The following is a 27,315-nucleotide window of genomic DNA, read 5'->3' on the forward strand; positions in this document are numbered from 1 at the left end:
AGATGGCACCAGCCGCGCCAGTGGAAAACGCCAAGGTCGACCCGTGTGGCGCGGGAGTGGCGCTGCTGAATAGCACAGAGAAAATATGTGGATGTGCTGGACTGATTTAAACACCAGGCCAGGGCTATGCTAGTGTAGCTACATTAGTTAGCTCTACTCCACTGTATATCAGGGCTCTCACTGCTCATACCTGTGTGTGTGAGTATGTTATGCACAGAGGTTTGGTGCCATAGCCACAGTTCTCCCTTACTGGGGTGGCAGCTGGTGAGAAAGGAACAGGACAAAGGAACAGGAGCGGAGCACAAAGGAATGGAATAAGTATACAGTCTGAATGAGGGAGAGAGGGAGAGAGGGAGAGAGGGAAATAGAGAGAAAGCGAGAGGGGGGGAGAGAGAGAAGGAAATAGAGAGAGAGAAGAGAGAGGGAGAGAGAGAGAAAGAAAGAGAGAGAAAGAGAGAGGGAGAGAGAGAGAAAGAGAGAGAAAGAGAGAGAGAGTGGTACATTGGGAGTCTTTTTTATTCCAATATGGTGGGATGTTACCCCTCTCCTACATCTCCTCCTCTCCCTCCTCTCCCTCTCCATCCCTCCATTCTTTTCTCCACAAACAGGCGAGGGCTCCCCCGGCTCTCCACACCGCCTCCAGCTAAAGATGAGACTGAAAATTAATTTTGGGGGTTTCATTAGATTGGCTTTTTGGCCCATTTCCCTGTGTTGGTCCCTGAGTAGAGCGCCCTGGCATCACTCTCGCCCATGCTAGCCCCCACCTACCCTCTGCTCATGGGAATATCCAGGAGAGAGGGTGAAACCACAACAAGAAAACAGAGCTAGAGAGAGAAAGAGCCCGTTAGTGAACGTTATAAAGAGTCCTTACCCATCCATGCCCTTAGGAATTATCAATGTTGCCATTTCAAAATGGAGTCATAAGTACTGTAGTGCTATGTTGTGTGTAAAGCATCTCCTGCCTCGGCCTCTGGTGTATGTTGTATCTTCTTAAGATCCTGTTACGCATCATATCTCAATTCAGATTTTCAGGTGCAAACAATCACACCGTGTGTGTGTGTGTGTGAGAGAGAGAGAGAGAGAGAGAGAGAGAGAGAGAGAGAGTCAAGGAATTTGCCAGTCATTTAAGCCAAATGTGTCACTTTTATTTCCAATCCAGTGTTCTGTCTAAAATCAAACTTCATGAATAGGTTATTGTTTGGGTTATTGGATTATGCATCTACACTATAACAGTTCTACTGACCTTTTAATGGGTCTCTGTCTTGCAGTTCTTTATGTGGTACAAACAGCAAGTGATGCTAAACCAACTTCAACACCCCTCTCCCTCTCCCAATTTTCTCCTCTCGACACACACTCATATACTAACACTTCAGTCATGCTTTTGTTGTTTCTTCCCAAAGTGTTTTTTGAGAAAATTCTCTCGCTTTTTCCCTCAGACAGACTCAGGTAAATTGAGTTTTCAAGGTGAATGTCCCATTACTGGAGAAGGTTGACAAATTAATTTGGTGGGCGCCTTGTTGCAGTGTGGCTAGCGATAGAGACCAGGCTGTCAATTTGAGAAATGAGGTCTGGCTCATGGAGCCAGATGGGAGAGAAATTGAACAGCACATTAGCTAATTACTTATGCAAATCACCCCGGTCCTGCACCTTAACTTAAGCATGCTGGATGATACTTTGGGAGGCTGGAGAGTTTTAGATAATGTTTATCCTACAGCTCATCACCCCTCTCTAGTGAGGCTCTTCACCTGCTGAGTTGGCTCTATGAGGGATTACAACACACCCGGGAACACACAAGGGTGTGCGTGTGTGTGTGTGTGTGTGGTAACACATGGAAGCACACATACACACACCTGCACCTGGACACATACTCACCAAAAATGTGTCCTCCGTTCACACCAACACACTTGCGCATGCATACACACCCTCACTAACAACAGTCTTTGTCAACACCATTTGTTTGTTGGTATTATTTTTCTGGCCATTCGGTTTCGCTCGCCACAGTTTACTGCAGCCCATCATAAACCTTGGTCTGTTTGTTGTTAACTAACAACAAGAACCAAGACTCTGTGGCCAGGTGTTCATTTACCGCCTATTGGCAAACACTGAATGGACACCCATGAGCCTGGTTCGCTGCATTCATTGCCTAGCCATATAACTATCTTAGCTTTGCCAAATGTCCTTCTACCACTGTGCTCATTGGGAGGGCAAAATGTAAAGTACAAGACAACCCCGTCACCTAATGCCAATGACAAAACACACAGAATGAATAGATATTTCAAGTACATACACCAAAATAATTGAAATACTTCCCCATCTCTGCTATGGCATGAGTGAGCTCTTTCCCATATTCCTGCATCAAGTAGTGGAGGCACAGTATAGAAAGCAGTAAGCAGGGTACCATAGGGGATGAGGGTCTCTATCTCCCTGCATGCATGGCGCTACTCCTCGCATCGGCGCAGGGTTTTACGGTGAGCTTAGCTAGCTCGACGCGGACCCCCTCCTAATCCCACCTGTCAAAATACACCAGCGCCCGAATTGAAGATCCAAAGATCCAAACCCAGTCCCCTTAATGAGCTAATCTAGCCCCGGATATATGCTGGGAAAATAGGGAGGGGAAAGAAATCTTCAGTACAAATCAACGCTGTGTTCCACCTAGAACCTTTATCGTCAGGAGGAGAGACGTCCGGTAATAGAGAGCCAGGGGCAGTGGACACCTAGTTTCGATAGAGCATGGTTGTGTGTGTACCCGAGTGTGTGCGTGCGTGTACTTTATGTGTGTGTGTTGATGTGTATGTTTGAGAGTGTGTGTGTGTGTGTGTGTAGGCATTGATCCATCGATTCGTGTTGGCCTGACAGGCCCCAAGCGAATACTTCAGTCATATTAATGCTTTGGCTGTTAGCCATCAGTCATTAATTAATGCACTCTCACCGTTAGCTTCTCCTAACCTGTCACTCCTGCCTCAAACACGCACACACACACTGGCGCGTCAATAAGACACCAGAAAACTCCCCGCTCAGGAATGTCCACTTAATGTGGAGGAAACTGTGCTGACGGCTACATTTGAAATGAAGCCTGATGAAGTGTGGACAAGCCATGTCCTATCATGATCTAATTGTAATCTATGTTGCGGTGCATCTAGTAAACTTTAGAACATTACAAAACACGACAAAGGGTTCTCCTCTCACCTGTACTGGGAGCTTCTTCATTCCCACAGAACAAAAATAATCTGGTCCAACGTCTGTATTTGTTAGTAGTAGATAACAACAATTAGCATTGAATATAAAAACCTAGATTAGTTTAGCTACTTATGTGCTCCTATTATAATTACTATCAGTTTTATTCAGCTGAAACTAGTTTTTTTCCCCCAGAAGAGTGCTTGTGCACCTTTTCAACCTGAGGAAACATAGCAAGTCCAGATGTTTTAGCAGAGGCCTCTCATTGACATTAGTCCAACATGCAGATTAGACATGAACCTGGATTTACCTCTGTTGTGTTTCCACCCACCTCTCACAGAGAGACCGTGACCCGAGCTCCTGTTCCAGACACAGGCGGCTTTCACACACGGCAGAGAAAGATACACTGATATGGAAAACCCTGATGTTAGAGTTTGGTTGAATCCATCCGTTCCAATTCCTATCCAGGAAACAAATGGAGACTCAAGTCAGGAAGTGAGAAACAAATATTATCCAAGAGTTGTGGTTGATGCTAAATTCACGAGCGGAAACAGAATTTAACCCAACAACTCGGATACTGTCACGGATTATACATTGTTCAACATGGATGTACTGTACCACTGTCTTTATGATACGTAGTTTGGCTTCCGGCCCTTTGGAGGGACATGTGTTGTCTATTTAGAGAGTCGAACCTCGGAATGTTTTTCTCTGTAGAGTAAGGGAGCATGAGGAGGAAGTGGCTAAAGTTTCTCTTGGGAAACACTGCCGGCTCCAGCTGACATCAGGCGCTGTCCTATGCTTCTCCGCACAAACGTAAACACATTTCTGACCCCTGACCTCAGACACTCAGAATGATCAGCCCACTGAGGAGTCGGAGGATAACCAGAGCCACAAAAATACTACATTTCAGCTCCAGATAAAGCCAAGTTGAGAACAGCGGTCAATTATGTCTAAATTATACTATGGTGTTGGAAATGCGACCCATTTGGTGTTGGAGAGGTGACCCAAAACCAAACCTTCATGGTGAAAGTTTGACAAACATAGAACAGTACTAAGAGCATTCATTCTGTGTTGTGTTCTGGTGTACAGTATTACTAGGAAACAGACAGGGTTTAAATTAGGAACCCAAATCAGTGTTTTTATTGAAACATTTGATTAACTGCAATAACAAATGAAATGAACGTGTGAGTCTGCTAATCTTACAAAGGGAAATAACAACCATTAAGCTCCCTAGAGTACATGCCATTGAGAGAACCTCTATAAATTATGGGGTCACACCAAGTTGCTTGTCTGGAGGGAGTTGATCAGTATAAATACGAGATAAAGCAGGGTTAATGAGATAAAGTGTTTATGGACTTCTATGTGTGTGTGTGTCTGTTTGTGTGTGTTTTCGTGTGTGTTCGTGTGTGTGGGGGTTTGCGTGTATGGGTACTTGCTTGTGTGTTTACTTCACTGGCTCTTAGCCATACTACAATCCAATACCCCGTCACCGCTAAATTGACATTGAGCAGAGATCTCAAACAATCACTTCAGTACAAACAGGCATTGTCATTCGTAGCTAAAACAACAGTCACATTCAATTGGCATAGTAAAGATTCAGTCAAACATTGGATCCACTTTCATATGAACCAGACATGGAGAAAGTGGGTTTAGTTTAGCTTTGGCTGGACATCAATGACTGGCTTGGGGCTGGAAACGTCTCTCCAGATCCCCATCTGTCCAGCTAACATTCATCCAGTGGAGATACATCCTTGGAGTCGCCCCCTTGGCCAGGGGTACAACTCACTATGGGCCAGGTTTCATTGGGCAGTGGACCCACCACACCAATTGCATGCCAGGTTGCACTTTCCCATGGCTAGCTGTGAGTGGGTGGCCGTCGGGCACAGTGGCACCCTGTGGCCAAACTGGCAACTTCCACTCTGTCGCCTCTCTCTTTCTGATGGAGGTGCAAGAGATGGCACGGCCTCGTCCGTTACCCGTTCCCACTGTTTTCAGGGGGATAGCAGAGAATGGTCGAAAACATATTCTTGCTTTAGAGTTGATTATTTACGCATTTGTGTTTGCCTGTTATCATGTGGTTCCTAATGCTATATAGAGAAATCCCCCTTTCCTTCATATTAAATTAACTACGTACGTTGAATAGTGAATATAGAATATAGTGGAGGTTTGTATCCTCCGTGGCGTGTGTGGGAATATGTATGGTTCGACTGTAACGTCTGTCTGTCGTGTGTGTCGAGCATGTGAGTGTGTGAGTGTGAGTGTGTGTGTGAGTGTGTGTGAGAGTGTGTGTGTGTGTGTGTGTGTGTGTGTGTGAGCCGTTGGGCTAATAAAAGCTGTTCTGTGTAACTGAGAAGGAGTGAAGGGAGCTGTGATCTCAGCTCTTTAAGTGAACCCTCCAGTCTGAGCGCTAACCTGTCATCAGCCACGCTAGCACTCCCGGCACCGTCGCTTCGCGCTTTAATTAATCTTTACCTTTCCTAGAGGATCCACGCTCTCCCCTTCTCAATGATCCCACGTTGTGTTAACACCTCTGAAAACACCACCAAAGCTTAAGGAAAGTGTCAGGTTGTGGTACACTCTTTAATGAGGAGGAGGGGAACATTTAAGCCTTGGAAACTAAGGTAGCGAATCCGACAGATGTTTGATCAAGATTTGATGAGAGTCTACCTGTCTGCTCAACTGCGTTGAGATTTGACTTATAAAACAAAGAAGGTCCCTGCTTCCTGTATGTTTTGAGAGTGTAGAAGTTGAAATGGGGGAGTGATTGTTTCAATTTTTTTCCAGAACTGTAGGGATAAGGTTATTCTGTCTAATGCAGTTGTACACATTTCCCTTTATGCCCAGGTAATGTTCAAACAGTGAACATTTATGCCCAGGTAATGTTCAAATGCCAAGTTCAAACAGCATAGAGTAATTTAGTGTAAATGATGTTCAATTTTCCTAAAGCAGTGTATTGTTCTTTTCACACCAGTGTAATGCTCTTGACTGGGGAAACCTCCTTTCATCTCCTTTAGCAGGGCCTTTCCTCTGTTGATGGATTGGCTTGGGACACAGCCAAATCGAAGACTGAGCTGATATGAGCTCATTTATGCCATTGTACTGTTTATAAGCAACCCTGAGAAAACTGCTTACAAATTTATGACATTTAAAGTACACATAGGCTACATTTGCTTTGTAGTTTCTTTCCCCAATACCCCACAGCCAGATCAAACCAGAATAAGTATTTTTGGTGAAGCTGTTGTTTGGTATTGCACACAGTGTAACCTGAATCCAACAAGCCAGTTCATTCAAGTTAATACAACTGACAGTCCTAATTCTATTGTAGGCTGTCTACATTGTTCAGGTCGTGCTGAGTTGGTTGCATGCTGTGAAACATGCCTGCCCTCTATTTGTGAATTCCGCTGACGATGCAGTGTCATCTCTGACTGCTGGCAGTGAAAAGAGCCGCGAAACAAAAGGCAAAGTGAAACAGGAAGCCGAGAAAATGAACAGCAATGACTTCCTGCTCTGTCTCTGGCAACCCGCAGGTTTGTTTACTGGTGATGCCATTGCTTCTGCTAATCAAAGGCATGGCCAGGAAAGTGGGAAAAAACTAAGATTGACACCGACCATACAGCACTTGACAAGTGGCCTCGTCGCGTTTGTTCAGCGAAATTAAACACTCTGGAATTTTTTCACCTGCTCACGCAAGCAGCCCGCGAGTTAAAAATAAAGACAATGCGCATACATTACCATACATAATACACAGCGACCCCCATTTAATATGCAAATTCCCTGAAATATTACTGAACACCTTCTGTTCGGAGCGAATACATTTGAATTTGCAATTAGAATGATCCTGTATAATTAATGAAAAGCGTCAATTTTTGGCTGCTTACTAATTTGATGAAACATATTGATGGGGCATTTAGGGAGCCAGCCGAATTGGAAGCGAAGCTGGACCAGTACTAGGAAAAGAACCAGAACGTGGTGCAGTTCCCATATGACGGTCCTGCTTGTGCTTAAGGTGCAGTCAGCTTGTGCGTGCTGGTGGCAGCGGTTGGATACACAGACCTTAATTAACCAGGAAGAATGTGACCTGGCTGTGTCCCCGAGATGGCACAGAACAAATTGCCTGAATCGCACATTGGCTTCATCTACAAATCAGGGAGTGTGTGTGTGTACTTGTGTCTGCCATGTCTGGGCCTAGCTCTTTATCTTAGCAGAGCTAAGAGACAAGAGAGTCGGAATCTTAAAACACAACGAGGTGTAGAGAAACTGAAACAAGTGGAACTTAGTTCTACTGCTTTTACAAAGTGCTGTACAACTCTCAAGATTTAAGGACTGTTGCAGTTTCCTTCACAATGAATTTTGAAATAACATTTGTGTCCATAAACCTGTTTCACATCTTTTGAACATTACAGCTATGGTTGATTTACTGATACATCATACATTTATAGCAGTAACCTGTTCAGATTTGGCAGGTTGTTAGTAGTTTTTATCCCACTAAGATATTTGCAAATTGTCATAATTGTAAAAAGGCTATTCTTTGTGTGGACCTCTTATCTGCACACCAATACAATCTACTACCCAAACTACTCTACTCAAACATACATTCTTCACAGTCCAATCAAATCTACTCCAACAAAATGTCTTTAATTGATTACCAATAGTGAATAATGCTGGGCGTACATTTTTACAGTGCATCAAATACTTTCTTTAAATGATGTTATCTTTATGGAAATGATATCTAGGCATTTAAATGTGATAGTGAGATTTTGACTGTTTCAGTGTGGTATTTTGGCCATAGTTATTACACTGGGCACCATATTGTTATACATATCTTGTCTGCCGTGCCATGTGGACGGAATGGACACTGAGGCGCGCCAGAGTAGAATTCCGTGCCATGGCAGTGTAATTGCAGAACCGCGGGCAGCCAATGGGAGTCCTCAGAGAACAGAACTAAACCCTAGTCATGGCAGGGGACACGCCAGCTGATTAGGAACCATCCTAACCACCCCAAAATGTCAAACCACTTCACAAAAATCCCCAATCATCCAAATCAGATGAAAACATAAGCTTGTTCCCAGGGACTTTGTCTCCTACTTGTTGTCGTTGACACTTTTGACCCCTAGCTCTCATCTTTGTGTTTTTAATGTTATGTCTGGCTTAGTCCCTGTAGTGTATGTAATCCATATACACACACACACACACACACACACACACACACACACACACACACACACACACACACACACACACACACACACACACACACACACACACACACACACACACACACACACACACACACACACACACACACACACACACACACACACACACACACACACACACACACACCTACCTCTTGACTCTCATTTGAATGGTTAGGGTGGAGGGTTAATGTGAAATCCATAGAGGGAGCACAACCAGCAGCTGATGCTGAGATAATGCTTTTGTCACGGAGGTATTTGGCCGTGTGTGACTGAGGGTGTGTTGCTGTTTTTGGAACGAGTGACCCGTGTGTCAGCTCGGATTTGTGCGAGCCTTGTGCATTTTGTGTGTGTGTGTCTGTGTGTGTGTGTGTGTGTGTGCATTGTGGTCTTCTGCATATTATTATCAGTTAACCTGTAGTGTTGTAATGTTGATGTGAGCGCATAGCATTTTTCATTTTTGCATACATGCTGGAGAATGTATTCATGTAAGTGTGAACACATTTATGAGTGTGTGTGTCTGGGCTGGATCCAAGCTGTGCACCTGCACTACTCTCAGGACTTCATTTCCCTCTCCACTCTCCTGTGGCAGACAGCCATGCTGGAATATCTACTGCTTTCCCAGCAGCTCCATATCAATTACTCTGCACTTCTCACCCACTTATGAATATTTATGATATTTGTAATAAAGTACCTCTCCTAACTTGCTCTTTGTTTCTTGCACCCCATTGATTGAGGCCTGTTTGCTTTACCTAGACCAGTAGGTGTAGGCTATTAAACCCTTTCAAGCCCTAGGATCAGTTGGTTTTGTGTGCGTGTGTGTGCACGTTTGTGTGTCTTTGTGTGTGTGTGTGTGCATGTGTGTATGCATAATTTTCGGGGGACAAAACCACTGCAAATAGCAAACAATTGTCTTTAAAAATATATATTTTCACTTCTTCTTCATTCATAAATGTTTGTATATTTTCTAAATATGTAAATAAATATAAATATGAATGACACTTTCATAGACAGAAAATGTATTTGAGATCAAGGCCGGATTATCGAATGGGCATGCAGAGCAAGTGCCCTGGGGCCCCGACCTCCTTGCAGGAAATGAGCTATTCAAACAACAAAACATTTTCTCCTACCCATGGCAAAAAGTGTAGAATTGCAGGAAAATAGTTTTAAAACTGCAACATTTTCTCTTAGCCTCATGATAAAATGTGTAGAATAGTATTATGAAATCACAACTGTTTCTCTCTGCACCATTGCAAAATTTGTTGAAATGCAGTTAGACCTCCCCCCAAATGTGGTAGTCCGGCCCTGTGTGAGACACATATTTCAGTGACCCAGGAAGCAGTTACAGTAAGATACTGTAGGTCTGTATCGCTCTGGAGAGAGACTTAATTCCTCTCTGGCACATTGGCGTCTGGATGCTATTAGCTGTGAATGATTTCATGAGTAATCCACTTACACTGGCTGGGAATATGAAAAGATGAATGTTGACATCAATTCTGCACTCTGGACAATAAAGGATGTAGCGTTTCTCGCTGATGAGAGCAGCATATTGTTTTTAAAATGAAAAATAAAAGTTAAACGCAGCATCAATTCTAATTCAATGGATTATTTCATGTTACATTACTGGTGTGCTGAGGACTCATTGGTGGTATTGTTAGAGTGTCGAGAGGATATGTTTTCCTTCATACTCTGACTCATCTGCAGTCCATTCTAGTAGGAACTCTATTCTCACACACTGGGAGTGAAACTCTCCAGTGTAGGTCAGGGGCAGTAAGGATGGATTCCACTGATGCGCACAGCAGACATGGTCCGTGTTCGTGACTATTTTCTCACAGGCTTATATGAAAGAGATAGAAAAATAGCTTTAAAATATACTGAACAAAAATATAAACACAACATGCACAATTTCATTGATTTCACTGAGGTGCAGTTCATATAAGGAAATCAGTCAATTGGAATAAATTCGTTAGGGCCTAATCTATGGATTTCACATGACTGGGAATACAGATATGCATCTGTTGGTCACAGATACCTAAAAAAAAGGGCCTTGCCATGGGCCTCAGGATGTCGTCACGGTACCAAATTGCCATCGATAAAATGCAAAGGTATCGAAACGATAATCACAACCGTAACACCCATTTCTCTCTACTTATCCAAGCAGCCGGGAAACATAATGTATTCATAAAGCTAAATCTGCTCAGTGAGACTGGGAGGAGATGTTTTTGATGACTGCAACTGGCCCCTAATGGTGTCCAGGGCCAGGCCAAGGTCCAGGCAGATGGCGTGATGGAGTTCACCTTGTCCATGACCGCCTCATTCCAAAAGCAGCTGAGAGAAGTCTTGAGCCAAACAGATGGAGAATATCACTGGGCTATCTCTCTCTGTGAGTTAAAAACCTATGTCTGAAATGAGAGCCCCAGTTAGAAAAGGAGCATAACACAACAACAAACGTCTTCTCTACCCAAGCCCCGGCGTTGTTTTTTCCAATTAGGTGTTGTTTTGTGCTGTGTTGACTCCCGGATGAAGTTTCCTCCTCCTTTTATTTGGGCTCCAGTCGTGTTTGATTAAACCTACCGTTTGAGGCAGTCTAACATGGTTGGGTTCTCCGCCGACTTCAAAGGCGGGCGTAAATTACACTGACTTTGTAACGATTGCATCATTATGCTTCTTCTATCAATGTATCACTGCCTATATATCGGTTTGTTCCTCCCTCCTTCCTTCCTCCCTTTTTCTTTGTCTTATCTCCTCTTCAGCACACAAGGAGTACAAACAAACAGAACAACTAGGAGGCTGACATGTTTTTCCCTTGTCAGGTGACAGGGGAGGAAGTCTCTGTTGTCTATAGAGGCGTTCTCGGCGTACTGTCTCCATTCACAAACAATTGAAGGGGCCAGCGCTTGAAAAGGTTAAAGTGGCATGAGCGATATTAAAATTAAACGCTTGAGAGGCAACCCCCAGGCCATTTATTCAAATGGGAGAGTTATTTTTAATTTTGGTTCAATAAAGCAAGACGCTCACCCATCTCTGCCCAGATACTTAATTAAATACTTCACGCAGTATATTAGTTTTCTGACGCCAGGCCCCGTTTGGAATAGTAATAGCCATAAAGAGAAACATTTGTCTGACAGACAAAGTGAGGGATAAATCACTCTTTCCCCGAAGAACGGTTTTGAAATCATAAAAAGACCCTGTCTGTTGGTGTGAGAGAAATGATATTACTTAGTAGGGTCCATTTCTCAGACCATTATAATTTGCATTCTTTTTCTGAGAGACAAAATACCCTACTAGTTTTCTGTGGTTAATATTCATCTATTGTTATTATTATAAAAGCATATCTGGCAACTCACTGGAACCTGAACTGTGACTGAAAAGAACCACAAATTATTTTCCTTGTTTCTGTTCTGTAGTTCTGTGGTCATATTACTCTCCTATACAGGAAGTTGATATACAATACATCTTGGTTGAAGCCTGCTTAATGATGGGACTTGGATTCAGTCCCTTTTTCCAGTTACATTACACTGCAGTACAGTATGTATAAATGTGGCCTACATTTTTTTTTTTTACAGTACAGCATATCTCCTCTCCCTCTCCTCCAAGTAAGATGTCTCCCTGTGGGCCGTTTCCATGGCTCTGGCTGTGCTTGGTGTCTGCCTTACATCCACATATTTCTCACACTGATCCCAGTCTGCAGGGTCTAAACTGGTGGCATCTGCTAGTCCGTCTCTCCCTCTGTTTACCAATATGCTCGCAATCTGTCCATAGGCCCCTCATTGACTGAAATATATGGCTTCATCTCAAGTATACAGTGAATCTGCCTCTCCTTAGTCCTTAGCATGCTACAGCGGTGGATTAGGCCTGATTGATTCTGCCATGCACTGAGTGTGCAGAATGTACTGGTACTGTGAGGTTGTTCCTCTAAAATCAGGATAGATGCCATTTATTGGTGAATAACAGACATGGTTTGGATAAAAAACTGTCATCAGGTGTATGGTGTTCAGCTCTTTGTTACTCCAGTGTCTGTGATTGTGTGTGTGTGTGTGTGTGTATGTGTGTGTGTGTGTATTTATTTGTGTGTGTGTGTGTTACCACTCTACAAGCAGTCCTCTCTGCTCCCTCTGTCTACCTCGACAGCCTGCCTGCTCTGGCGCTAGGCCCGAGGCCCACTCTGCATTAAAAAGCCTGCAGGCCCCGGTGTGAAAAATGGGGCCATTTGTGCTTGTTTGTAAGTCCTGTCAAAAAGCAGCACCTCTGGCCCAGGCAGTTAACAAATTGGATGTTTAATCTGGTGACATTCCTATCTGGGCCAAGGGCTAATGTATGTGTCTGAGAATAACCTGGGCGGCAGGCGTGATAGATGGCGGCCTATTATGGCCGGTATTTAAATCAGAGAGGACAATTCCTCTGTCGCCGCCCCCAGACTGACAGCTTGATTTCAGCGCTGGGGCCTGGATGGAGCTGTCAATCAATGTGTCAGGGAGGGATTTTATTTTTTCTTCCTCTACCGGAAAGGTTGTTGGACAGCCCGTCCTCTCTCTCGTCTAGACGGTGATTGTAGAGATGTGAGGGAGGATGGAGGCGAGGCTATCTGGTAGCCACAGGTCTGTGACTTTGACCAGCTGACATACGGGGGATGTGCTTGAATTCTACTCTCTGATGCCTGGCACAGAAACAACCCGTAGCTCCTTCCCCCTAGGCATTTATAGATCTGGGAGGATTGGATAAGTATAAGCAATATGGTGAAAGTTCGCACTAGCCTATCATATGGAAATGTCTTACAGGCTCATTCTATAAGGTAATAATATTTCCAGACAGAAAGATGTTTCCAGACAGATGCCTCATCTCGTCTTGACACTGATGTGAAACATTTAAAAAATTGGTTCAGACTTACTCAAAGAGATTCAATTGATATAAATTGACTCAATTGATGTTTTAACCCTCCAGTTTCAAGCTGTCAGTAGACCTAGTCAAGTTAATGATTCAATGAATTATTCAACGCCACCTCTATGAAAGAGCTGCTTCTGCATTCAGCTCCATACATCGCTGTTCAGGGCTTTACCTCTCATTGTGGGGATTCTTCCCCTGCTGTGGAACTTATCATAGGGTCTGTGTGTGTGTTTGTGTGTGTGTGTGTAGCCTATGCATGCATGCTTGTGTGTGCAACCTCCTCCTGCTGTTTCACTCATCACATTGTGTGTGTGTAAGTGTGTGTGTGTGTGTATCCACCTGCTGTTTCACTCCTGCTGAATTCCTCAGTTTGAGCTCTCAGCCTCTGCTTTTGATGCACAGCGTTTGTTGTGGTTCTATATCTGACGCTCTGAATACACAACCCGAATACATCTGTTCACCGTTCCCACTCTACCTCCAAAACACCTCAGAGGTAACGGCAGCATGTCTCTTCTACCTTTTCAAACTTTCCAAACAGTACCGAGGTTTAAAGGTGTTTGATACAATTACACTCATATGTAACAGGGGAGTGTGATCTTTCTGGTGTGTGAAATTATTATGGGTTGTGGAACCAAAGGACTGATTTTTGCAGCTTGCTACAATTTCTAACCCATGCCTAGACCATGAGGTCACGGCAAGTCACATATTTTATTCTCTCTCGTTAGAGCATTATGTCATAGAGTGATTTCGATTGGAGAGACAATATGTTCTTTGCCATGGCAACAGGGTCAAAACACAGCTGAGGAGGGACCAGAGGTAACCGGAGTGCAGCGGAGCAGAGTGTGTACGTGTGTGTGTGTGTTTGAATGTGAGTGAGTGTGTGTGTGCACGTGTGTGTTGTGCATGGATTCGAAGGCGGGTTAAGTACAAACGTACAGGAGGTTGTGGAGGAACACTGGTTCACTTGGCCAAACAAACAAACTCCCATTCTCTCTGTGCACCAAAGCACTTTCTCACATCCACCCTCAGAATAGAGCCAGCCACGCTGTCTGTATGAAATAATGATGGGATGTTCTGTTCATATCTGTGCTCCAGGAATTCTACATGTGTTTTTCAACGATAGATCTCACATTAAAATTGGAAACAGAGACAGATTTTGCTGAACACACAGCAACATTTTTCACAAGCTGGTAACACTACTGTAACACTTTACTATAACAAATCAGGACTGCTTTCGAAAGGATAATGTTGATATGATAAATTAAATATTGATTTAGTATAGTCAGATATTTTCTATGATCTAATTATGTATCATCTCTTATACAGTAGCAGAGTTATTTTATCCTATAATGGAAGTGGCCAGCCGCCAATTTACCAGGTTCAGACAAAGTCTTCATCCCAAACATTTTCAGCAGTAATGGATATTATGTCACATTATTTTTAATGTTGAATAATCTGCCTCTGATCAAAGATGAAAGGTGAGGTAAAGGCCTGGTGCTGGTTTTTATTGCGATCAATTAAAATGGATTTGATTTTCAGATATTTAATGCCATCTGTCTGTATTGATGAATCCTACTCTTGTACTGTGTTCCTTTCCAGGCAGAGAGACAGCCTTCCTTAATATGTTGGAAGTGAAACAGACCCTTATAGAACGCATAATGTGGCCACTCAATATTTTAGAAGTAGAAAATGAATTGTGCAAGACACTCTTAGCAGAATAAACTGCTTTTGTGTCTCTGGCAAAGTTTGGGGAATAAGGGACCAGAGCCATAATGTGTTGTTAAGACACTTAAGACAATAGACAGTCAAGAATGTGTGTGTGTGTTTGTGAGAGAGAGAGAGAGAGAGAGAGAGAGAGAGAGAGAGAGAGAGAGAGAGAGAGGGATCTGTTCCAGTGACTGTTTTAGTGCCTCATCAAATATTTAGTTTGATTGTACATGGTCCTGTAATTGCCATCTTGGCTACTGAATTATTGATGGCATGTAGCAGAGCTGAGGAGAACCCTGGTCTTGGAGATTTGGCAGAAGGGGGTCTCACACACACACACACACACACACACACACACACACACACACACACACACACACACACACACACACACACACACACACACACACACACACACACACTGAGCCATATTGTTAACTCCAGCCGTTTCATAGCCTAATTAGCTGTACAGGAGCTTCCTCAGAATGTGTCAGTAATAATTGGAGGAAGGCATTTGTGTTCAACACAGAAGAGTAAATATTAGTTACTGTAATAAGACTGTGTGGAATATGGTTCCTTCTAATGTTGAGGAACAATGTTCCCTGAATTTAGCAGCACAACAATAATTAATGTACACTAGATCAAATCAAATGACAACTGATTGTGAAACAATTAGTGACATAGCTAATTGTGTTTCAGTGTCTTAATGCAATGGGCAGACTGTGAATCTCTGGGTCCAATCCAAGTGTTTGATTAGACCTTCTCTCAGTTATACTGTAAAGCAATTCAGTAGCGTGTCATCTCTCAACTGGCTCCAACCTTAGTTAAAACATTGGAGAAGTCGACCTCAAAGAATCTGAGGCGCTATCTCATTGCCTCCTGGTGTTGCTCATCTTAGAGTAAACGCCACCGCATGGCTCTGACTTTTCATAAAAAGCAGCAAACACTCAAAGCAAATTGTGGGTCAGAATTGGTAACGCAGCAGCTTTTAAAAATACCCTGCTGAAATATTGATTTTTTTCTTCTTCTTGCCTAACGCAATAAGTGAAAGATGGGGAAGGTGTGTGTGTGTCGTGTGTTTGTGTGTGTCTGTGTGTATGTGTGTGTGCATTGTATGGAGTCAGGAGGGCCTTGTTATTTGAGCCAGACATAATTGCTTCAGTATAGTGCTATGGGTGTGGCCCCAGAGTGACATCATTCAGAGTGGACCTCAGCTCACATCCCTGTAATGAAAATGATGCTGAAGTCACACACTTATTCCCTGCTCAGGCTCATTCAGCTTTAGTGTACATAATATGAAATATCTCAAGCTTTATTCCTTTGACACAATACACTGCATCCAGTGTTTCAATGCTTTCACAGCTCTCATTTTGTAATATTTTAAGTCAGAGGGCCCGCATAGTGATTTCCTATAGGGGCTCTTAGGATGCTTGGTCTTTACGTTCGGTGTTAAATTCATTTCCCCCGTCCTGGCCTACTGCTGCTTTGTTCAGCTTCTGTTGCCAAGGTTATTCATAAGGCTGTTGTATTTGGACTAACTACATGCTGCGTTCCAATAGTCACATCTCCTCTCCCTTACGTCAACAAGGTCTTATGGGCAAAAAGTATTGTATGCAGAAGGTCTTATGGGCAGGAGGTCTTATGGGCAGAATGTCTTATGGGCAGGAGGTCTTACGGGCAGAATGTCTTATGGGCAGGAGGTCTTACGGGCAGAAGGTCTTATGGGCAGGAGGTCTTATGGGCAGAATGTCTTATGGGCAGAAGGTCTTATAGGCAGGAGGTCTTACGGGCAGAATGTCTTATGGGCAGAAGATCTTACGGGCAGAATGTCTTATGGGCAGAAGGTCTTACAGGCAGGAGGTCTTACAGGCAGAATGTCTTATGGGCAGAAGCTCTTACGGGCAGAATGTCTTACGGGCAGAAGGTCTTATGGGCAGAAGGTCTTATGGGCAGAAGGTCTTATGGGCAGAAGGTCTTATGGGCAGGAGGTCTTACAGGCAGAATGTCTTATGGGCAGAAGGTCTTATGGGCAGAAGGTCTTATGGGCAGGAGGTCTTATGGGCAGAATGTCTTATGGGCAGAATGTCTTATGGGCAGGAGGTCTTACGGGCAGAATGTCTTATGGGCAGGAGGTCTTACGGGCAGAAGGTCTTATGGGCAGGAGGTCTTACGGGCAGAATGTCTTATGGGCAGAATGTCTTACGGGCAGAAGGTCTTATGGGCAGGAGGTCTTACGGGCAGAATGTCTTATGGGCAGAAGGTCTTATGGGCAGGAGGTCTTACGGGCAGAATGTCTTATGGGCAGGAGGTCTTACGGGCAGAAGGTCTTATGGGCAGGAGGTCTTACGGGCAGAAGGTCTTATGGGCAGGAGGTCTTATGGGCAGAATGTCTTATGGGCAGAATGTCTTATGGGCAGGAGGTCTTACGGGCAGAATGTCTTATGGGCAGGAGGTCTTACGGGCAGAAGGTCTTATGGGCAGGAGGTCTTACGGGCAGAATGTCTTATGGGCAGAATGTCTTACGGGCAGAAGGTCTTATGGGCAGGAGGTCTTACGGGCAGAATGTCTTATGGGCAGAAGGTCTTATAGGCAGGAGGTCTTACGGGCAGAATGTCTTATGGGCAGAAGATCTTACGGGCAGAATGTCTTATGGGCAGAAGGTCTTATAGGCAGGAGGTCTTACGGGCAGAATGTCTTATGGGCAGAAGCTCTTACGGGCAGAATGTCTTATGGGCAGGAGGTCTTACGGGCAGAATGTCTTATGGGCAGAATGTCTTATGGGCAGATGGTCTTGAAAGATAAAACTGAGATGGAGTAGTAAACCCATCCAGTCCTTTCGTCTATCAGCTGTCACTGATGAAAGGAGACAAGGACAAAGGAGACAAGGAAGGGATGCCTTGAGAAGAATGGCAACTCAGCCTAAACTGAGAAAATATAGAGAAAAGGAAAGACTAGGTTAGCCTAGCACGACTACAGCAGCAGGACTTCCTGCCACTAGCCACAGCTCCACATTAGAGGCTGGCAGGCCCACACACACCTCTGTAATTGATTGCAGGGCAGCGTAATGAGGTGACGGCTTACAACGCTTTTACCTACTTGTTAAGAGCAGAGGAGAGACGGGGAAAAACAGCCTGGAACTAATAACGAAGCCGTGGCTGTAGATGGACATTCATTATTTATGGTGGTTTAATATGTTTTCAATACTGAGGGAGGGAGGGGTTGAACAGAGAAGGAAAAGTTACTCCCTGGCTTTCCTCCCTTCTGTCCTTCTCTAAATTTAGCCTACGTGATTATTATATGTGTATATTTATCTGAGAAAGGAGGTTTGAAATAACTTCCAATCAGGTGTGTAAGTTCATTGGATTGTCACAGATACCCTAGAGACTGAAGCTGGAGAGATAACAGTAGAAGAGAGTATTGAATATTTGAAGTGAAATATATGGTGAAACGTGGTCAAAATGTTGATGGGCTCCAGTGCTGAGCGGTGCAGCTTCCAAAAGCCTGAGAGTCATTTTCTCCCACTAACTCTAGTCTCTTCTGATATGATAAGGATCTCTCAGCATCATATGTCTCGTATAAACTGTCACTTAAAATTCTCTCCCAATTTGAAAGCTAAAACAAAAGAATCTCTGCAAGTCTGGTTTCGAACGGCTTTTCAATGCTCATACTCTTAATATAGGCCAATAGAACGGGTGTATAGTCATTATATTTCTGATATAATGAAAACCCTGGTGGTTTATAAACAAGGGATTGGAATTTGTCCAATCATACAGAATTGTACTTCTTATTTACAATCTAAGTGAAGTAAAACAGTTTTCTGATGGGTTTGGGTAACCCTTTAGTGACAGATTCATTGTGCAGCTGTGAAGTAAAACAGTTTTCTGATGGGTTTGGGTAACCCTTTAGTGACAGATTCATTGTGCAGCTGTGAAGTAACACAGTTTTCTGATGGGTTTGGGTAACCCTTTAGTGACAGATTCATTGTGCAGCTGTGAAGTAACACAGTTTTCTGATGGGTTTGGGTAACCCTTTAGTGACAGATTCATTGTGCAGCTGTGAAGTAAAACAGTTTTCTGATGGGTTTGGGTAACCCTTTAGTGACAGATTCATTGTGCAGCTGTGAAGTAAAACAGTTTTCTGATGGGTTTGGGTAACCCTTTAGTGACAGATTCATTGTGCAGCTGTGAAGTAAAACAGTTTTCTGATGGGTTTGGGTAACCCTTTAGTGACAGATTCATTGTGCAGCTGTGAAGTAAAACAGTTTTCTGATGGGTTTGGGTAACCCTTTAGTGACAGATTCATTGTGCAGCTGTGAAGTAAAACAGTTTTCTGATGGGTTTGGGTAACCCTTTAGTGACAGATTCATTGTGCAGCTGTGAAGTAACACAGTTTTCTGATGGGTTTGGGTAACCCTTTAGTGACAGATTCATTGTGCAGCTGTGAAGTAACACAGTTTTCTGATGGGTTTGGGTAACCCTTTAGTGACAGATTCATTGTGCAGCTGTGAAGTAAAACAGTTTTCTGATGGGTTTGGGTAACCCTTTAGTGACAGATTCATTGTGCAGCTGTGAAGTAACACAGTTTTCTGATGGGTTTGGGTAACCCTTTAGTGACAGATTCATTGTGCAGCTGTGAAGTAAAACAGTTTTCTGATGGGTTTGGGTAACCCTTTAGTGACAGATTCATTGTGCAGCTGTGAAGTAAAACAGTTTTCTGATGGGTTTGGGTAACCCTTTAGTGACAGATTCATTGTGCAGCTGTGAAGTAAAACAGTTTTCTGATGGGTTTGGGTAACCCTTTAGTGACAGATTCATTGTGCAGCTGTGAAGTAACACAGTTTTCTGATGGGTTTGGGTAACCCTTTAGTGACAGATTCATTGTGCAGCTGTGAAGTAAAACAGTTTTCTGATGGGTTTGGGTAACCCTTTAGTGACAGATTCATTGTGCAGCTGTGAAGTAACACAGTTTACAGCAAGAGCTAAAAACAGACCACTTTCTCTTATTCCCATTTCTCAAAGTTGAGATCAGCATTCAACTTCCGTCTTGGCATCTTCTACAAGCAGCTACTTCTCCCTCTGCTTCTACAAGCAGTTACTTCTCCCTCTGCTTCTACAAGCAGTTACTTCCCCCTCTGCTTCTACAAGCAGTTACTTCTCCCTCTGCTTCTACAAGCAGTTACTTCCCCCTCTGCTTCTACAAGCAGTTACTTCTCCCTCTGCTTCCACAAGCAGTTACTTCCCCCTCTGCTTCTACAAGCAGTTACTTCTCCCTCTGCTTCCACAAGCAGTTACTTCCCCCTCTGCTTCTACAAGCAGTTACTTCCCCCTCTGCTTCTACAAGCAGTTACTTCTCCCTCTGCTTCTACAAGCAGTTACTTCCCCCTCTGCTTCTACAAGCAGTTACTTCCCCCTCTGCTTCTACAAGCAGTTACTTCTCCCTCTGCTTCTACAAGCAGTTACTTCCCCCTCTGCTTCTACAAGCAGTTACTTCTCCCTCTGCTTCCACAAGCAGTTACTTCCCCCTCTGCTTCTACAAGCAGTTACTTCCCCCTCTGCTTCTACAAGCAGTTACTTCTCCCTCTGCTTCTACAAGCAGTTACTTCCCCCTCTGCTTCTACAAGCAGTTACTTCTCCCTCTGCTTCCACAAGCAGTTACTTCCCCCTCTGCTTCTACAAGCAGTTACTTCCCCCTCTGCTTCTACAAGCAGTTACTTCCCCCTCTGCTTCTACAAGCAGTTACTTCTCCCTCTGCTTCTACAAGCAGTTACTTCCCCCTCTGCTTCTACAAGCAGTTACTTCTCCCTCTGCTTCTACAAGCAGTTACTTCCCCCTCTGCTTCTACAAGCAGTTACTTCTCCCTCTGCTTCTACAAGCACTTACTTTCCCCACTGCTTCCGAGCTGCTATAGCAGAACCAATCCAAAGGGAACCAGGCTTTGATCGGGTGCCGCCTTTCCATGAAGAGACCTGGAATCTTACATTCCTTGTCAACTCCTGCCCAGTGGCAGATGGAGGATCCGGGGCTGCCGAGACAACATCACATGCTCCCCCCTCCACGGACCTCACCATCATCACTCTATTCCTATTTTTGTGTTCTCTGTTTTTTTTCCTTCAGTTTTCTTGTCGTTTCGAAAGCTGTGGCGAATCTTAACTCTGAACTGGCTCTACCCAGGGCTTCTAAGAGGGTATGTTCCAGATTCTCGCTTTTTCTGCGAGTTGGTGTGCCTGCTTGGTTGAGCTCTGCTCTGGTCTAATTCCATTGAAAAACACATTGTAGCTGTAATATCAGCGCGGCTGGTTGGCTTGCCAGGCCCTTGTCTCCAGCTGCGTTTTAATTCAATCCCTATTGATCTATATCACTCCTCCCAAGGACTCTAATATCATATGAATTGGGCTTGGGGATGGGTTCCCCATGTTGTTTTATTCCATTGTCATAAAGGACATTAGTAGCCTACAGTGCACCCAAGATAAAGTTTCAGTCAATACCAGCTAAATAGAGTAGCCATTATTATTATTTTTTTAAACCAAATGGCCATATTTCTTTATGTAACAGGGCTCTTTTGAACTCACAACCCCCTTTCTCTTTCTTTGCTTAACACTGTACCACCACTCAAGGCGGTTTAGATATTTTGATTGCGCAATGAGGAAATTGCTTCGCTTACCACTGTGTGTGTTTTAAAGATATTGTTACTGTCTTATTAGGGAGAAATCAATGCTCTCTTCAGATAGCAACCATTTATTTCTCTCTGACAGGGCTGCTCTCCACTACAGGAGACTCCCAGCATCCTTTGCAACGGAAAAAAAATTGGCGGCTGCATCGGAAGAGGTTATCCCTTGGTTAATGTGACATGGCTGTCTGCGACCTTGCCGGTTGTTAACTTCCTGGATTATTATTGTAATAATGTGGCAATTAAAAAGAAAGTGCTCCATCAAAATAAGGGGCTTATGGTCCAGGAGATGGATATGCAGAGGTTACATGGCAGTGGGAAATGCATTAAGTTGGCAATCCATTCTTACTGTATGGCTGGGTGTCTTAGCTCCAACTACTGGGTTATTACGGCTCATCCTCATTGATATCCATTCCCAATCAATACCCCTCTGTTACCATAACAACAGTCAATCAACACATGGGAGAAAGGATTGGACATAAAGAAGGACAAATCAAAAGCCAACTCTAATGAGACACCATGAGTCTTTTTGTCTTTATATGACTAAATGAAGAAAAAGTTGTTTTCTATATGACTAAATGAAAACAAATGTTTTACAGGATTTTATTCAAGCATTTACTGAGTGAGATGTCCTTCGTTTGATTTGGGCCAACCACAACATAATGAAGCATGGTTGCATTTAATTGTATTAGCTATTTTTTCCCACAGCATCTTATTGATAATTGTGTCATCATTTAGATGTGATCAACTGTTTTCAGTGCTTGAATGAAACCTTTTGATTAGAGTTCCAATGTAATATGTATGTACCTTTCTCTTGTGTTTACAGATTCTTCCTGAAGTTCTTCCTCAAATGCAATCAGAATTGTTTGAAAAATGCAGGGAACCCACGAGACATGAGACGGTTTCAGGTAAGACCCTATTTATGGTTGAACCTCCCACTATGGTTCAACACAACATAAGTTATCTCATTCTGCTCACAATCCAGGTACATTAATTAAAAACAACAGTATATCGTAAAGGTTCTCTGTTTATCTCACAGGTGGTGGTCTCCACTACGGTGAATGTGGATGGCCATGTCCTTGCTGTCTCTGACAACATGTTTGTCCACAACAACTCCAAACATGGCCGGAGGGCTCGACGCCTGGACCCCTCTGAAGGTACAACTATCTCACACTTACAGACAACTTGATACTTTCTCTAAAACCTCAATATGTCTTGGTGTCTTTGGCCACCTGTGTACCAATGTCTAAAAACCTTAGCTGTGGTGAAAATGATGGCGCCCCATTTTATTTTGCCCCAATGAACAACTAACTTTTAATCACATCATCCTCTTTATTGGACGAAATGAAACCATATCCTTAAGTCTGGAAAAGGATGATGACATCCTCATTGAAGTAGGGGACCTTATTACTAAAGCCCTAAAAAAACACCCCTTCATCACATTGTCAAATCTACCTCACTGCGTCGTTTGCGGTTATGATGTAAGATGGTGCCTTATAGTGAGAAAGAATATAGTACTCTTGTTCTTAAAAATATATATATATATTGAACCTTTATTTAACTAGGCAAGTCAGTTAAGAACAAATTCTTATTTACAATGACGGCCTAGGAACGGTGGGTTAACTGCCTTGTTCAGTTGCTAGCACTATTAAAACCATGTCCCCTTGTAACCTACCAGCCTAGCGACCACATAGTGAAACAGTTTCAACTTACTTCTCAAAGTTTCTGAATTGAAAGATGACTAGAGCATTGCGATACACTGGATAAACAGTACTTAGGCATCCATAGAAACACCGTGAGAGAGTCCCATGGTTGGTCACCACTGACAGCACCAGAGCGCAGCCAGGAGAGCAGTACAGTACACGAGGCTATCACTGAAGTCATAGGACCCACTTAGGGAATCTCACAGTCTTTCATCTCAGCCAGATTGGGATGTTTTCAGAGGCGATAAAGCCGACATCTGCTCCTGTCTTTGTTCCACCGTCCCTGTCCCCCCTTCTAGATAAATGTACAACGTTTCCACAGTCTGTTTCACGCCATTGTGTTTTATTCATTTGTGAGAGTCCCCCGTTTGACTGTGTGTTTACTGCTGTGGCAGAGGGAATTGAATAACGATGACAGGTGACTACCAGGGAAAAGCCTCTACTCCATCAACACCCTCAGCAACTGTTAAATGACGTGAGAGAGACTCTGTTATACAGTATCCCATTGGAGGAAGCCCACTGTGTTTCCTTTAATCTACTGGTTTCAATTGCCATTTATAAACTGGGTGGTTTGAGCCCTAATAGCTGATTGGCTGGTAGCCGTGGTATATCAGACCGTATACCATGGGTATGACAAAACATGTATTTTTAATGCTCTAATTACGTTGGTAACCAGTTTATAGTAGCAATAAGGCACCTCTTGGTTTGTGGTATTTTGCCAATATAGGCACTCTGCGTACTCCGCAATGCGTTGTGCGTAAGAATAGTCCTTAGTCATGGTATATTGGCTATATACCACACCCCTTCGGGCCTTGTTGCTTAATTAACTCTTTAAAGGTCTGTTTCCTATGCCCCTCTGCCTGGGTAGAGAAAAACCTCATGACAAAAACAAAGAAAACCCAATTTAGGGATCACCTTTACATTTGCAAAGGCTAAATAGTTTCACCACTCCAGGGCACAGTTAGCATGACTACCTTTACACCATGGACCAGTATGCCTGTATAGGATTACACTCCTATCAATTGAATTGAATTGGCATTTGTCCCTGACTTGAATCCAGGCATAAGATCTGGGAGCAGACTGTGGCAAAGGTATCCCACCTCCACCGCAAGCCACATAAATGATTTGATCACAGGCCTCTTTCCCCTCTTACAAGTGCTGTGGCTGTTTGACCAGATATCCTGGAGACAGGACCAGTTAGTCAGCCTGTCTGTCTCCATCTTGTTCTGCCTACACACAGTCTGGTCAGGCAGGAGACACTGTAATGTTTCTATTGAGCTTATCGATCCTCTGAAATTGAAAGAAATCATAACTGTGCATTTTTGATGAGTGAACTAATTGACATCATAGACGGCACGACCGTAGGCAGGACCGTACTACTACTAGAAATCTGTTTGGAGAATTCACATAAAACAGTTGTCGCTAATTTGTTAATGCTACCCTTGCAATATGTCATGTTGCAATCTGACAGTGACAACATTCCTCTTAGTCTACAGTTATGTACTGTACTCATAAACGAAAGCTGGTAACGCAAGAAGTTTAAGTGATATTGAAATGACAACCCAGGTTGTACTTAAAACAAGTTGGAGGATTAAGCCCCTTTAAGTAGAAGTCATACCCGTCCTGCTGTCTGTGTTTCCGAAGCAGCTACGCCCTGCATCAAAGCCATCAGCCCGAGTGAGGGGTGGACGACCGGGGGAGCCACTGTCATCATTATCGGAGACAACTTCTTTGATGGACTGCAGGTGGTCTTCGGCACTATGCTGGTCTGGAGTGAGGTGGGTCCAGATACACACGCCCTCACACACACACACTCAAACGCACACGCACGCACGCCCCTCACACACACACACTCAAACGCACACGCACACGCACGCACGCACACACACACACACACACACACACACACACACACACACACACACACACACACACACACACACACACACACACACACACACACACACACACACACACACACACACACACACACACGCCCATGAAAAGGAATAGCTGAAAAGTCTAGGTGAAGAAACTAAGAGTATGACCCGGTGCATAAGATATTGAAATATGTTCAGCGTGGAACACCTGCTTCAGAGACGACAGGAGCTGTCTGTTAGAGGCAGGCAGACACCTTCCCTCCACAGAGTCTCTATCTCTAATACATACGGTACACGCATGGAACTAATTGTCAAACTCACTGCCTTAATCAGTGTGTATTCCGTTGGGTTTACCATGTTCCATAGTTTGTCCATATGTACTGCCTGAACTGGAAGTTGCTCCAGATATTATTGTCTGCTAAATTACTTCTATAAATATAAAATGGGAATTTGCTAGACAGAGTTGTGGATGATGCTGTAAATTTACCTTGAAGATCGAACTAAGACGTTATTGTAAATAAATAACAAGTAACGTAAATAGACCGTACCTCCCACAGTGCACTGCTCTTAGCGTTAAATGAGTGTGTGCGTGTTGATGTGTTCCAGCTAATTACCCCCCACGCCATCCGGGTCCAGACGCCCCCTCGCCACATCCCAGGGGTCGTGGAGGTCACACTCTCCTACAAATCCAAGCAGTTCTGCAAAGGGGCGCCAGGGCGGTTTGTCTACACTGGTAAGATCATTGTTAATTTATTTTTCCTCTTCCTCCTCCCATTGTTTTTTTTGTTTTGCCCACTCTCTATATCTCTCTGCTTCCTCCTATCCTGCCCTTTAATGTTCTTGGTGTCACTTTATCTGAAGGTTTGTTTATTAACTGCTTATAAACATTATTACATAATTCAACCATTATATAGAGTATAGAAAATGGGACTGTTATATCTTCCTATAGGATTTATTGTTCTCTATGCTATATATTACCGTACATATAGTGGTGGCTACATTCCCACCTCGCCTCTGTCCTTTCAAGGTGGTAAACATTTTCCCTTGTTCAAGGGCATTGAGTCCTACCCTTCTTTTTTGCTGGAGTTTTTCCCCAGGTTATCCTTCAAGCCTTTGTCTGATGTCCAGACTTTTATGCCGGGCGTGACTGCCACCAGAATGGAGTATCGCTCCCTTAAATCAGCGCTTTACTATTACCGATTATTACTTTGGAATATCCAGATGCCATTCAAAGTTGCAGAAAGGTCAGATGGATGGCTGTTTAGTGAGATAAGTAAATGTCACTCCGTTGCGGATGAAAGATGGGACTGCGTTAAGGCTTTCTGTTAAACATAGGTATTCGCTGCAGCCTGCTCCCCTCTTTGTTCAAAGCACCGCTTAGTTCGGATGCAAGTGTTAGCGGAGCAAATAGACAACTTCACAATGGGCCGTCCAACCCAGCTTACGATTCCTTTTGCAATGCTAATATCTGATTCCATTTGGCGATATGACTGACAACTGTTCAGTGCATTGCTTTTATAGCACTGTGTGGTGAATAGAGCCCCCTTGTTATCTCATTCTGTACGCCCATTAGGCCGCGGGAGGTGTTCTCTGGAGCAAAACGTGTTGTGAATCCCTGGAAGGAGTTGAATATCTTTGTGTTCTTCAAAACAGTGCTATATCATTATGGAAGTACTCAAATGTTGTCAGCATTCATATTTTTAGTCAATAAAAATGAAAACATTGATTGATCGCAAAACAACAAAGCTGTATTTCCCTAATGGTACCTTTGTTCCAAACGTTGCAACCTGGTCTCAGAGCATTTCTTATTATTCTGTACGTAAATCTTAGAACTCAATTTAGTATGATATATTACGTTTCATATGGTATGTATTAATTTACTAGATGTACAATATGTTATGAATTGCCTAACATATGATACGTTATGAATTCTAGCTATGTGGCTATGTTGCTAATGTTAGCTAGGCTGGGTGTTAGGGTTAGCGTTGCCTTTAGGAGTTAGGTTAAAAGGTTAATGTTAAGTTTTAGGGGAAGGTTTATCTAAAATGTTTAAGGTTAGGGTTAGGGGAAGGGTTAGCTAACATTCGAAGTAGTAAGTAGTTGAAA

At 43.5% G+C, this 27,315-nt stretch overlaps 1 protein-coding gene across 6 annotated transcripts in view; it reads left to right on the forward strand.

Moving 5' to 3' along the window:
• Window positions 1–27,315, forward strand: part of LOC112220977 (transcription factor COE3) — a 105,897-nt gene that overhangs the window by 35,284 nt on the left and 43,298 nt on the right. For 4 of the 6 annotated variants that reach the window (XM_042303103.1, XM_042303105.1, XM_042303106.1 and 1 more), the window contains exons 7-10: window positions 22,453–22,534; window positions 22,666–22,783; window positions 24,974–25,107; window positions 25,816–25,942. In XM_042303103.1, coding sequence (XP_042159037.1) covers window positions 22,453–22,534; window positions 22,666–22,783; window positions 24,974–25,107; window positions 25,816–25,942 — 461 coding nt within the window. The remainder of the gene's footprint in view (window positions 1–22,452; window positions 22,535–22,665; window positions 22,784–24,973; window positions 25,108–25,815; window positions 25,943–27,315) is intronic. The other 2 variants (XM_042303104.1, XM_042303108.1) reach the window with 1 other exon arrangement.

Source organism: Oncorhynchus tshawytscha, linkage group LG21, assembly GCF_018296145.1.
Source record: "Oncorhynchus tshawytscha isolate Ot180627B linkage group LG21, Otsh_v2.0, whole genome shotgun sequence".
Classification (NCBI taxonomy): Eukaryota; Metazoa; Chordata; class Actinopteri; order Salmoniformes; family Salmonidae; genus Oncorhynchus; species Oncorhynchus tshawytscha.